Source organism: Phalacrocorax carbo, chromosome 2 (assembly GCF_963921805.1).
Source record: "Phalacrocorax carbo chromosome 2, bPhaCar2.1, whole genome shotgun sequence".
Lineage (NCBI taxonomy): Eukaryota > Metazoa > Chordata > Aves > Suliformes > Phalacrocoracidae > Phalacrocorax > Phalacrocorax carbo.
In genome coordinates this window covers 31,889,625-31,904,284 of record NC_087514.1, presented here as the reverse complement: position 1 = coordinate 31,904,284, position 14,660 = coordinate 31,889,625, and the positions used below count along the sequence as shown (strand labels likewise).

The 14,660-nt window shown below is 38.2% G+C and overlaps 1 protein-coding gene across 1 annotated transcript; it reads right to left on the bottom strand.

Moving 5' to 3' along the window:
- Positions 1-2,312: 2,312 nt before the first annotated feature.
- Positions 2,313-13,977, bottom strand: IMPA1 (inositol monophosphatase 1). Its single transcript, XM_064442493.1, has 9 exons — positions 13,848-13,977; positions 12,097-12,178; positions 10,786-10,919; positions 8,719-8,823; positions 7,362-7,407; positions 7,112-7,220; positions 6,268-6,376; positions 4,665-4,816; positions 2,313-4,238 (listed from the first exon to the last, which is right to left on the bottom strand). Exons 2-9 carry the CDS (start codon positions 12,157-12,159, stop codon positions 4,120-4,122), a joined length of 837 nt encoding a protein of 278 aa, XP_064298563.1. The 5' UTR covers positions 12,160-12,178; positions 13,848-13,977; the 3' UTR covers positions 2,313-4,119.
- Between the last annotated feature and the right edge of the window lie 683 nt (positions 13,978-14,660).

Here is a 14,660-nt window from a genome sequence, read left to right as displayed (position 1 = left end):
GTGCTCTTAGCTAAGTGCACTCCTCCAGTGTGTTTGTTCTGGATGTCGCACACGGCTTTGAAATGTGGTAGATTTTGTTTGCCCCATTGTTAGGGTGGGCAGACAGCAGATAGTGAGCAGGGAGGACGTTGCAGAAGCTCCTGATCTTTGGGAAGCCATGGATCTTTGTGTGAAGATTGTACAAACTGAAGAGTGATGTGGCAGACACCATCACTTTTGGTGCTGGACAAGCAGTAACCCAGAGATCGGATGGATCATGTTGTCTGGGAGATCTGGCTGACTCTGGCTCTGGCAGAGACTCTTGAGGTGTCACATCACTGACAGCATCCTTCTGTTTGTGCAAACAAAGGAAGCCATGCCAACAGCTGTAGATCCAAAAACAACGTGCTGTTGGAAAGTTGCCTGTCAGCACTTTAGCAGCAGCATCAGACTTGTGAAGCAATTACTTCACCCACAGGTAACAAATAGAGCTGCATGAGAAGCTGGCTTTGAGAGGATGGGACGCAGCTCAGGAAAAGAAAGAGATCTTCCTTATTTAAATTGCTTCATACTGAGGTAACAGGTTGATGTTTTACATCTACTCAGAATGTCTAGTTCACACCTAGGCATTAGACTATGCAGAATTAAAACCGTGGCTTTGGGTCACAGATATTACAAGGAATAGTCCATATTTCATTCCGGGAGCAGGGGAGGGATTTCCTGCAGGGCTGCTTTGCAGGGCTGGATGAGAGCCCAGAGTCTTTTATGACATTGGCAATATTTCATACTGGGAAAAGCTCTGAAGGATTGAATCTACTGGAACACCCTGCTTTGAAGATGGAGCAAAACTTTGCAGGTCGTCATAGAAAACAATCACAAACCATCTGCAAATCACTAACTGAAGAGGGCTAGGGGAACAGGGATAATAGCCAGGATGGTAGACTAAGGCTACCTCCCCTTTTTCATACACATCAGTGCTAAAAAAATCAGTATTACCTGTTTTGTAGTACTGATTGTTTTAGTCTCAGGCTAAAAATCAGTACCACTGCTCTGAAGACCTTTGTTAAGGACAGCAGTAGGCTCTGTAGCAACTATAGCAATGATGTTGACCTTTCAGTCAAATTCACAAAGTAAAGGTGAAGGGTCTGATTAAATTTGCCCATATGGCCCTTTGATTTCCAGTAGTATTCCCTGAAATTTTTCACTTGCTCCAATTGTTGAATCTGTCCACTTGATCCCTCCTTCACTCAGAGTTGAGATGCAAGCCATAGCAGAATTCGCCAGCTGAAGGCATGAGTTGTTCACTGAAAAGCTATGTCAGAAAGTTTCCTGTATGCTGGACTGCTGATGTCTTCATGAGGAACATGCATGATCTTAATTTGACAGTCTGTTCAATCTGTGCTAACTAGTTTTCCTTTCTGATTGCCTCATTGCCCAGCACAAGCTATCTTGAAATATGTTACTTTTTCTTAAATTATAAAAAAATTAGATTATCTCTGTCACTTTGTTTTTCAAAGCAACAAAATAGGTATTTTATTGTTTTGAACATTCAGGGACTACCTCTTGTATATCAGGTCTCAAAAGCGTTTTTATTACCCAGCAATCATGACCTCTGTTTTACTACCAAAAATAAAAAGCAAAAAAAACCCTACAAAAATTCACCAAAAACTCACCAAAAATTGCAGGCTAGCATAGAAGCAAAATGAAAATGCCATTAGACTTAATAACAACATTTCAATGTCCTTTCACACGACAAAAGAACTGGCCACGTATTAGATGAAGAGTTATCTGAGAAGATAATGCTTATCAAAGTAGCAAACAACAGGGATTTCTGATTCCCTTGAAGGGGAGACTGAAATTAAAAAGAAAGCAGACAATTTATAAAAGCTGCCATTTATAGAGGAAAAAAAAATTAGGCTGGTCTCCAACGCAAATAGATTGAGAGGGTCAAGATGGGAAACTCATAAATTTTTCCTCAAAAAGCATTATTAGGAAAGCTAGCAGTGAGAAATCTACATGCTTCACCCAGCTGACAGGCCTCCAAAACAAATCACAGGCAAGATAATCCGTAAAGCTTGAACTCTGGGGCTGGAGATGATTAATGCACCATGACCTCACGAGAAGGTGTTGGAATGTTCACTCTAAAAGCCTACTGCAGGTGTATGCATAATCCCACCAATCTGGAGGCACAACAGTTCACGATCTATCTGCATCAGAGGGCAAGAAGAGAAAGTGTTCAACTCAGAGAAAGTTTGAAGCCCACAGATCCAGCCTGCTGGGACCCAGCAATGTGCTCTGATGAGTGCTAAGAAAGGAAGCACATCTGAAGCCGCTGCTGCTAAAGCATATTTATTTCGAATGTGTTTTCCCATCTCAAGTCTTTTTTAGACATGTCTCCATTTCACAAATAAATCAGTTTTAAAAAGTTATGCAGAATTTGTAATACAAAAGCCACAGAAATGGTACAGTAGACATACTTATCAAGAAATAATGATGAACCCACATCATTTACAGCAATAAAGTTACAGTGAAATCCTCAAAAAGTTTCTATCCTTGTCAATGGGAATTTAAAAAGTAAAATTAATGTAAGTCTGGCTTTTGACAAGGCCTTTAAATAGCAGGTTGATCTCCTTAATGCTAATCAGCTGGCATTAGATACAACTTCAAGTTAAATATTTCTTCAAAATCTGCAAAAATCGACTGATATAAAAGACTGAAATTTATGAGAGATCTGTTGAAACTTCAAGACAGAGAACACCGTTTTCCAAAATAAAAATAGTGGGACAGCAGTATAAAAGGTCAGGTTTTCCAAAGCATTGCTGTGTCCTGACTGGACCACCAATGAGACACCTTTCTTTAGGAAACTTTAGACACCAAAATATCAGTCTAAAAATTCATCTAAGTTAAATAAATTTTTTTTAAAGTGCATTAATTATTTGAACGGTACACTGATACTTTCAACAATCTTAAATAAAAACATTCAAAGAACCACGATAGTTTTCAAAGTTCAGTGCAACTGACACCAAGAATTAAATTACTAATATTTCTTAGATTTATAAACCCTTTAGGGGTTTAGACATGGATCTTGCTTTGTGCCTGTACTGCACACCAACACAATAGAAACCTGATTCTGGTTGGTCACTGCTTTCATAACTTAAAAAATGATGTAAAAAATCAGGACTACGGGCTTATTTTTTTCTCAGCTGAGTTACTGAAAATTCTCTCAGATTTTAATGTTTTCTTAGACTTTGAAACACACTCATCCACGGAGAAACTCAAGCAAAATTAACAGGAATTATAACTGCCAAGAATAAGATAGAGGACCTAGTATCAGCTGATTCCAACGGCCAAATGCAAATCATACTTCATCTTAATTTAGAGTAAGTCCATTTGGTGATAGAAGGTGTGCTCAGAACTTATTTCTGGGGGATGCACATATTTTCTGGCATAATAACTATTATTTTTGCAACTATAATGAATTTGCAAGAGTACTGGCCACATAAGAGGCTAAAGAAGAGACTGTGTTTATCTACTATAAGAAAGGTAGAATGATGACTACAAAAAACCAGCTAAGTAGTAAAGGCTTTAAATTAGAGCCAAAACTACAAGCAACTAAAGACTGTTTGGAAACGTGTGAACTACTTGTACAAAAATTGTAACAAGGTAAGGAAATAGATACACTGATGACACTGAAGAAAACAACAGACAAGACAGAGAAAGACTGGATAAACAGTAATGCCCTCATCTTTTTGGCTTCAGGATCAGATGCGATGATGTGGTGTTAAGACAGTGAATTTTGTTTTGTCATTTACAGAAGTAGAGTTTTTTATTTATCTATACTTCAAAGAGCCTCTTGCTGTGCCTTCCAGTGTAGTACAAAACTTGAAAATATTAGGTATATGCATTTGCTTCTTTTTATAGATCTCTATGTAATGGTGATGATAAATAAAATGCTTAACGGTAAAAGCTTACTTAGAACACTGGCACTGGTCCAATCTCAAAACACTACTTAGCAGTCACACCAGTACTGAAAGACTACCATCTATATTTATCTTTTATCAGGTTCAAGGTGTAGAACAACCACCACATGGAAGTATGAGATAACATTACATAATTACATTTCAGGTGTAGTTTTGGTATTCAGTTAGTTGCATCATCCCTTTTCAGAGGAATTATTTGAAGTGCTTTGGCTATTCTCTCTCCTATTGCTCGACTACTTGCTGCGATTATTCTTCGAGACATCAAGTCAAATGGTCCACCTAGAAATCAAAGCAAGCAAAGCAACTAGCTTATATCTGGAGAAAATTAAAAGTTGGTAAGAAAATGAGCATTGGAAATAAATCAAGTGTAAATGATACATTAATATTTAGGGATGAGTTTTGCCACTGGATAAAAATGCATGTAACACAACAGGTATCTCACATGAGCTACATTTAAATTCTACTCAGCGTATGTTTACTGTCCTTTTTCACTATTCCAGGTGCTCAGTCAAAGGAGTAAAGGATGTCTTATAGCTTAAGAGCATGCAATTGACTCTGTCTATTAACTGGATGGGAACTCTGTTCAGCAGTGGTAACTTGGAAAGAGTATTGAAAAACCTCTTTGCCTTCTCATTTCAGCTGTGTTTTGCTCCCAATTAGCTATTTAAAATGACAAAAGAATATCATGCATGCCTGCATATTTACCTGACACATCTAGCAGTACTCCCCCAGCTTCAGTAATAATGATTCCAGCCCCTGCCATATCCCAGCAGTGAATCCCCATTTCATAATAGGCATCAGCTCCACCCGTTGCCACAAGGCACATGTTCACAGCTGCTGTACCAACGGCTCTAATCCTAAAGGAGACATAGTTGTTTTTTGAGAACAGTTTATAAGGAAGTCATAATGCCCGTGTACACTGTGCAGAGAACACAGAAGCATCATACGCAAAGTGAACTGAGCCAGAGAAAATGTGATGGAATGCTGCAGTGAAACAACTAAAAAATTGGGAATGAAGTTTTGCTTAAGTAGCTTGAAGAGCTCTCCAAATACAGCAACTATCCAGAAATTACATGTATGAATTCTGTTATACAATTTTGGTTTAGAGTGAAAACACATCTTAACTTCTTAACCTAAAACATATTATGGAAGATATCTACCCATGAAACAATAACAGATATTCTACTTTGCTTTTTGAATACAAGAATTCAAGCAGAGTGTACACTGTTCTCAGCGTTGAAAAAACAGTTACTTCAGTTTCTCTGGCAATGCTCAGTAAGCATCTCTGACTTGCAAAAATCCCTAACAGCAGTCATTACAAAAAATAAATTACACAGCGTAAATTTGGCCTGGATAAGTTCATCAAAACCCATGTGTTACAAATTCCAGTTTCTTTTGGAAATGTTGATGCTTAGTAAGTGTGACTTGTACAAATAACTGCAGTTGTTTCAATTATCAGTAAAATGCACATCAAATTGTACCTGATAGCAGCTAAGTTACTGCAAGAAGCAACCTGAATTAACTCTAATCTCAATTTATTGCTTACAAATAAAATACAAGAGTTGAACTGACACATACCTAAAATGTATTCCCTACTTACAATTCAGCATACGCTCGTTAATGACATGAGAAGACTTTTTGAAAGTGGAAGTGTTAAGTGTCAAAACAAGAATGCTGAGAATCCAGAAACGTGATCAGAAACATGAGTAGGGTTGAGTAACAAAAAACTGCCTACTGAAACCACATTTAGATGTAAAACAGTTAGTGGAAGTGTAGGCTTCGGTTTATCTGGAGGACAGGAAGCAGGAAATGTAGCCAAAATAAGAACAGTTTATGGACAGCTTCAACTATTTGGACAAATTCAAGAAGTGTACGGTGTTGAAAGAGGAAAGGTAGATCTACTTTTGTCTTCTGATACATATAAAAAAAAGCAACAACTATTTTCATTGCTATAGGGAAAGGAAACTAAGAAATGTAATATAGCTTCTGTTTACCCAGTTTTACTCCTTGTGGTTGGGGGGGTGGGGGGTGGGGCAGGGAAGGCAAAAAACTGTATTTCATTTTTTTTAACTAGTACATTCAACGCTTTTTAGTCCTACAAAACCAAACATGCTTCTCATATCAATACTGATTGTTAGGGCCCTCTAACATATCTCCCAGTTGAAAAAGTTAAATAAACTTAGTTTCCCTGAAGAAATTATATTTCACATTTAAGGTGTCACATGTAATGCAACTAATCCTTCCTAAAAACGATCATATTTACAATATTAACTCTATGAGTAAATATAAAAAATAGCAAGTATCTTACCCATGAATAGGGATACTGAGAAGTCTTTCCATGTTAGAAAGAATTATTTTTATAGTCTCTGGATCACGATTTGATCCCAATTCTGTTACTAAAAGGGATTTTGTAATGTCTGGAAAAGAAACAAAACCTCATTTTTCCAACAGGACAACTTATATAATAACAATAATTAGCAGAGGTTCCTTCATTGCTTTCTGACAAGACTGAATAAAAGATACTTTAATATAAATATTACATATAATGACTGTATAAAAATGTGATCCTACATGGAAAAATGGCAGGAAAAAATAAAACACAGTGAACAAAGCATGATCTGGCTCAATTGTGCATATACATTAAGCAATGTCATTAGTAAATAAAATTCTATTGCGATAAAGATTAGAACAGTCCTCAGATATTTAAAGGTCCCACTTTAAGTGTGGATTTTACTTTACATACAGTAGCAAGTGTACAAGTGCGATGCTGACTTAAACCACTAGTTCACACCTGGAAGAAGTTGAATTGTTTGGTAAATTCGTTACAGACTCTAAAGAACAATTACAGAGGGATTACAGACATACAGGGAATTAAAACCAACCAAGCAACAAACCACAACACAGACACACAGGGAATAAAATCTTCAATTGCCAAGTCCTGATCCTGCAAAGATGACAAGCACGTTATATGCAACAAAGAGAACATGAAAGCTGTTTCTCAGAACGGAACCACCCATGGCCAAAAAAAAGCCTGTCTTTCCAAAACAAAACTATGAGCTAAGAAACAGGAATATATCCAGGTCTAAAACTGTTGATGCCTCATTTGCAAAATAAATTTAATTACTAGAAATAAGCTACCCACTTCAGCTTACCTTCTTGGCCTGATACTTGAAGTTTTTGACCATTGCAAAATGCACCTTTTCCTTTTCTGGCAGTGTACATCTTGTCTTCTATACAACTATACACAATCCCAAACTCGATCTGCAAGAAAAAGTAAAGATACCTTGAGGGTTTTTTCCGCTTTCTTCCTATTTATTGTGAAAATACAGATCTTAGTTATAACTAGCAGCAAGGAATTAATTTGGTTTTGATTCATTAGATATTAAGTAATAAAAAGTATACCTTTTTGTTTACAACAAAGCCAATTGAAACTGCCACAAATGGAAACCTACAAAACAAAACATTTCACTAATTTATAGTGAGATACTATGCTTCTTTCATTACCATGCTTACTCTTAATAAAAACAATGTTCAGTTAAATGTAATGTGTATTTCAAAAGGAAACTTGGACTATATAGGAAATGTTAGTTTTTCGGAACTTGCACAATTTACTATGTTTACCAACAACATCAATTACCATTTAAATATGAACTCTTCCACCCACTGAAAATAAGCCTGTTACAGGCTGGGGACTGTCACACCTGCTACAGCTGTTACTACCTCAGGAACTATAATTTTATAGAAAAAGAATACAAGCAAACCTCTATGCTACTAACCTTTCTCAGGAGGAACAAGCTGGCTAAAATGGTCTCATCAAAAGAAGCAAGTCACCTCTCCCCCCACCTCCACTTTCTCCACCAAAGCAACAAGAAAGACAGATATTGAAGTGAGAAGGAAGAATGAGGGGGAAGACTGAAAGCAGTGGGAGTACACAGAACATGGTGGGCTGCATCTCAGTCTAAGTTTTTAACAACGAACCAATTGATTTTTTATTATTTTTCTTTACTCTTCAAAATTTGTAGTTCCAAAACATTTGCTTTAATTACTATCTGCAAAAAATACAGACTCTTTAGTGTGTAAGTCCAGCCAAATGGGTTCTTTTCTTACAACTTTTTGAACACATTATTTAGCAGAATTCGGCAGCTGTTTAAACCTGTGGCACACATAGCGGTAGCCATTTCAAAATTGCAATCAAATACGCTCAGAAAAGCTCATCAGGGCCAAACCCTCTCATGTTTCAAAGACAGAAGGAACAGGCAGTCAGCATTACACTGGAAGTCCCCCCCTCACCCTGGTGCAAAATACCACCAGACAATTACTGGTGATATTCTGCTTTCTTTCAAGGTAGCAGCTCCTAGATCTCAGTGAATCTGAAATTCCTTAGAAGTCAGCACTTGGAGCTGTTATTGTTTCTCACCACAGCCTGTCTGAAGATGCTGCAACTCCTAATTCTGTGTTCTGTTTTACTGTTCAAATCTGCCCACCTATCTTGGGTACCCATGCCAAAGGCTGCTGACTCCTGCTACACAGTACAGGCCTCTCATGGAACAACTGCTGTGGTTACAGAAATACTATAATGATTACAAAAACTGCTCAGTGACTCTCAGTAAATGCAAATATAAATTTGTAACTATTAAGAAGTTCATAGCATCTCTTTTAAAGCAATTTAAAAGTGAAAAAATCCCTTACTTTCATGGATCTGGAAAAAGAAAAAAGGTAGTCAGTTGAAGTTGCTAACATAAAAAAATGAAAGGTGAACCTGTGTACAAAGTTGGTCGTTCCGTCAATTGGGTCTATAATCCATGTGGGGTTATCTGTCAAAATGCTGCCCTCTCCAGCTGCAACAGATTCTTCTCCAATGAAGCTAGAGTAGCAAACATATTTAAAAGATCTGAATTACAACACTGTCCTTGAAATTAAAATTCTTAAAGTGAGATGTAGGATTACATACCATCAGTGATCACACATACAGAAAGGTTCAGAAATATACAATTTATCTGGAAAGCACCAACCACATCTGACCGAGCTTGCATCGATATTTATGATGCCAGAGATAAGCACGAGATGTGGGGAAAATAACTTTATGTAATTAACTCTACGTTTTAATGTTGAAGTTTTCATCATTTTTTCCAGTAACAGCATCATCAAATATTAGTCAGAATACTTGTAGCTATTTACACCTTTCAGTTTATTTACACCATTTACACACATTTACACATACTTAGAGTATTTGCACATACTTTTCAGCTTGTGCTTTAACTGAAGAAAGCCTTTGTGGGCATAGGCATCTGGATACACCACTGCAGTAACTGTTAAATTTGTAGTCTGATTTCAACCCCATTATGACAGAAAGTTGTTAGTCTCAAACTGTTTAGTTTTACAAAAATGGTAACATGATAAAGAGATTGAATCCAAACCAGAGCTCCTCCTGAAGAAGTCGGCAGCATGCGTGCTCAACCATAATACTAAACCCAAAGAATACACAAGGCACAGCATCACAGAAATCTGAATTTCGCAATTTTTGCTGCTCATGAAAGTATTTGTTTTGAATTGTAAAATTATTGCTGTGAGTGTACGTGGGTGGAATTCTCTTCTATGCCTTTTGCACATTGTTAAATTTATCAGCTATTATTCAACCTATAAAAAGTATGCATCGAACACGTGCTTTCCTCACAAACATGTAAAATCAGGAGAACTGCTGAGAGTAAACAAATAAGGTCCCTTTAATATTGATCAGGAGTTTTATGATTAACCATGTAAGTGAAGACAATTGCCGAGAAAGGAACAGCATGTTTCCAAAAAGCAGCGGATCTTCACAAAGAGAAGAGAGACTGAATAGTTATTTAGGTGGATGAGTAATTCAACAGCAGTATGTCTACTGTGGTATGAATTCTCTAACAAAAAGTAGCTAAAATATTCTAAAATGTTTATCAATGTCACAGACACTTATTTCAAGGTCATTCCACAAGTCTGTATGCTCATACTAACTTGGTTGGGTTACTGACATTTTGTATCACCTCAGTTGTTCCAATTTTCTGCATACTTATTACGTTTCATATATACAGCTGCAATAATAAAATCTTTAAGAAAATGCAAGAAAAAAATGGCGAATTCACTTTAAGGAAACCATATTAAACTTGAGCCATTATGTCAAAATGGGAAACAATTCACCCTTCAGGAATAAATTTCTTTTGGTGGGGAGGAGTGGTGGGGGAGAAAAAAAGAAACAAAAACAAACCAGAAAAGCAATAAAGAAATCAGTATTTTGTATGACTAATGTTCAGTTATGCAGAATCAGAAGATCCTATCTTCTTTTAAGGATGTTTGATGTTCTTAAACTGTATGAGATTTGCCAAAGGCTCGCTCAGTACCATGGGACCCATCCAGGGTAAGCAGTGAAGACATGCTAGTTTCAACAGCAGACGAGAAGCTTGGGTTCCAGGTATCTTGAAGCCACTTTTGGTTCTCCAATACAAATAACTAAGACGTTACTTACTGCTGGCTCAACTTGAAGTGAGTTTCAGCATAACTCTTGATCAAGGCTAAACTCATGTCAGTAGACACTGAGGACACCTTGTTTTGTTACTAGAGCTCTCTAACCTAATGACAAAATTTGGTAGCAATTAATTTAGAAGCATCTGGGCAAAACTTCAACCCACTACTACTCTAAAATACTTAATACACTGAGGGTAAGGGAGGCTTCTGTAATTTTCCAGCATGCCAATTGTAATGAAATTTTACCAAGCAAAATCATAGACTTCCCAGTTTCTTCTTCCAGTTAATTCTCCCCTTCTTCTATCAAAAGTATATTGATAATAAGCCGTACCTGTGAGAAGGATATTTTTCTTTTATGGAAGAAATAATGAAGTTTTCTACTTTTTGATCAGTTTCTGTCACTAGATCTACCGGTGAACTTTTAGTCATAACAGATATTTCTTCTTTGAGTGCTCCACGGATTATCTGTTAACAAAAGAAATAAAAAAAAGAAAAAAGCTTTCTCCATTAACAGTATGGAAAATACTAGTTTTCTAAAAATTTGAGCATCATTTTTATTGTAATTTCTATACTGCACATCAAAACACAAACACAAGCACTGACAAAACCTGGGTTTAACTGCAGGAGGTGGGGCTTATCCTTGCATCTACCTACAATCCCTACTCACCACAAACTTATACATGACCTTAAACCTAAGTACTACAAGATGATCCACTGGTACATGAAACTGAGCTCTATTTTCTTAGGACAAGACTTATAAATTTAAATACCAGAGTGGAATGAAACACTTAAGACTGAGCTTCAGTCAGCTATTTTTAACCAGACCTTGCATTTATGATCCTAAAACTATCAGAATCAGCTTAAGCAATAATCCATGCCTCACAGCCCAGAAAATCATTTTACTGTAACTCAGAAAGATTTTCTGAGGTAAGACTTTAATGAGGTTGTTGCAGGGACAATGTTCTGCAGACCCTGGAGCTCCAGGGGACAGAATTAGTACATGTACCATCTTGTCTGGCTGCAATAACGTTCACATGTACCAAGGAGAGCTACCAAGAACTGAATGTTTGATAACCACTCTCATGCTGAGGCTCTGCCAAGATCTGCAAACTCTTTCTTGTTCTAAGACATCTTAGATCACAAATGGGCGAAGTGCCACCATGGCAAGGGATGCTTCTCATTTACAGAAGTAACGCAGTCTTCATAAAGAGAATATGATGTGGTATCTTCTGCCAACAAGCCACTACATAAAGTTGGCTGAGGTGTTTAGAAGGAAGACTGTCAACAGCGTTCAGGTGGCAAAATAACCACGTAGACAGGTGCAGTTTAAGGGAAAAAAGAAAAATGCTCTTTGTTTACCACAATTCAGATTTTTTTTTTTGATCAAATTTAAGGAACAAAAGATACTCCTTAGTCTTTAAACTCGGGTCCAAAGAAAAGTGCAAAGTTGTTTTCTTAAAATAAGAAAGCCTTAAAACATGAAAGATGCTCCAATCTTGAACTTGAACATCACTGAACAATTCTGCTAATTTATGTTTTTGACAAAATACTGCTCAGATAAATATCCAACATCAAACTCCTTCACAAGCTATATACATACTAGACTCAATAAATAATGTTATGATATATAGTTTATACCTACCTCCCCAGCTTTCCTTGCTAAAGCAACGGCATAATCCATACATTCTTGCCAAGGATCTGCCATCTTTTCTTAGATACACAGCCTGCTAAAAGGATAGATTAACACAAAAATTATTATGGCAATTTTTTAACAAATTCTAATTTTCTACTTCCCCTGCTCCAGAATGCACTGTTTACTTGCTAATGTGGAAGTTTTTTCTATCCTTAACTCTGAAAAAAACAAGAAGTATTAGAAGCTTAGTCTAAATTATCAGATTTTTTCCCCACATTTTGTGATTGTCAAAAAGGTGTAACATAAAAACATCAACATGAACAGTGCCTCAGTCTTGAAAGATGCATGCATATACAAGATTCTACATTTAGACGCTGACCTCCATGTACATAAGGGCTCTGAAAAGCAACAGTGTGGTTACACACAAGCACATTCTTGAATACAGCGTACAGCTCAGGGCCTTTTTGCTTAAAAATACTAGAATCTTCACTGTAATTTATTGCAGAAGACTGCTGACATACAGCTCAGTCTATTTTTAAGTATGGTTTAAATGAGTATCTTCAATTAGACAACTGGAATCTTAAACCCAAAATCTATCCTTTCTGTATTTTAGTCCTCCATGCTTTGTTCTAGGGGTTTATTCCAAACACAAATATGAAATGGTTTTGATTCTACGTGAGAAAGTTACAAGATCCAACAGTAATTTAAGTGTCTACTATATTAAGTATTATGAAGCAATATAAGCTACCTTATCTTCTATGCATCTCTACTTTCATGAGCAACGTGAAATACAAATTAGCAAATCATACATTATTTCTGATAATCCCCCAAGAGACCACAGATTCATTCAATGATGTCATTGTATTTTGAATTATGGAAGTCTGTTTCATTTTTGAGCCCTAGCCCTTTCACAATCCTTCTGGGCATGCCCTACTTAAGTGACTCAATCTTTAAGTGACGACCTGGGTAACAGTTTTGTAACACTTGCAGACTCACAAAGATTAGATAAAAGATCATAAAAACCCCCAGCACTTAAACAGTATATAAAAAAAACCCCTGTGCAATTAACATGATCCATGAGTACCCACTCCGATCACCCTGACCTAGTGGTCCTTGCCTCTTTCAGCCTTGGTCCTAGACAGGTAGAGATGGCTAGAAAAGCTAGGTAAAATGCTTTAGTTATGTCGGTGATGTTCTTTACTGATCACAGCCTTTAGGTTCTGTTATAAAAACACAGAAATAATTTGTCAGGACACAGAAATGGGTACTATAGCACTAGTTAAAGTTACTCCGTTATTCATTAAAAAATTGGAGGTACTAGTGGAGCCTTAAGACATCCAGTACGGCACAGCCTCGCGCAGCAGACGAAAAAAAAAAACATTTACATTTAAAACCTCACTAGAACAGTAACTCCAGAACACGCATTCTAGTTAAAATCCAGCACCTACAATGCACGGAAGAAGTGTATTTTTGTCCCCAGCTTAGTTTTGTCCCCTCTAGGCGCCCCGTGAGGAGTTTGTCCCACAAACTCAAGGCGCGCATTGAGACTAGAGGTTTGGATCCCAAAATAGAGGTTTGGATCCCGGGCTGGAAGGGCTGCCCACGTTGCCCGGCCGGGGTGAGAGAACCTCCGCCCAGCGCCAGTGTGCCCCTGCCGGGCTGTGGCCGAGAAACAGCAAGGTCACACAGCCCCCAGGGGAGCCGCGCATCCCCCTCGCGACATCCCGAAATGGCGGCTGAGGAAGGAAGAAGAAGCTCACCGCTGCCACTCTCGCCGCTCCCACCTCCTCCGCCGCCAGCTCCGCTCTCCCTGAGGGGTGCAGCCGCACGAATGCGCAGGCGCCAGGGGCGAAGCCATTAGCTCCGCCCCCTCCTGCCGCTGTGCCGTGGCTGCAGCTGCGCCTGCGCGGGGTGGGTCAGTGGGTTGGTGTGGGGGAAGGGGCGGGCGCCTTAGCGGGAGTCACACGTGTCTGCTTCTGCGCCTGCGCCGGCAAAATTACAGTTGAAGTGTTGAAATTAGACTTTAATGTCGACTCTTTGAAAAACACCTGTAAGACAACACAGTCATTGGTCCCAGACAGCACCGGTTCACGAGGAGAAAGTCCTGCTTAACAAACCTAATTTCCTTCTATGACAGTTACCCATCCAGTTGATCAAGGGAAGACCGTCGATGTGATCATTTTGGTATTCAGTAAAGCATTCCATGCTGTCTCTCAGAGTATCCACCTGGAAAAAATGTCCAGCATACAGCTGGATAAACACGTAACACAGTGGCTCAGCAACTGGCTGATGGGTCGGGCTCAGATGGTTAAAGTAAATGGAGTTATGTTGGGCTGGAGGCCACCAGTCTCTAATGGGGTTCCGCAGGGATCCATCTTAGGGCCAGTACTCTTTAATGTCTTCATAAATGACTTGGATGCAGGACTGGAAGGAACACGAATTAAGTTTGCTGATGACACAAAACTGGGAGGAGCTGTTGACACTTTCGAGGGCAGAGAGGCCCTGCAGAGAGATCTAGACAAATTGGAGACCTGAGCAATCACCAACCATATGAAGTTGGCCAAGAAGCCAAC

What these genes read in the sequence shown, in the direction of transcription:
- IMPA1 (XM_064442493.1), bottom strand. Translation starts at nt 12,159, where the DNA reads ATGGCAGATCCTTGGCAAGAATGTATGGATTATGCCGTTGCTTTAGCA. An exon ending in TCAAGTATCAGGCCAAGAAG is followed by an intron (nt 6,377 to 7,111) that starts GTAAGCTGAAGT and finishes TTTCTTTTCCAG; the next exon opens with ACATTACAAAATCCCTTTTA. An exon ending in CTCAGTATCCCTATTCATGG is followed by an intron (nt 4,817 to 6,267) that starts GTAAGATACTTG and finishes TGTCTCCTTTAG; the next exon opens with GATTAGAGCCGTTGGTACAG.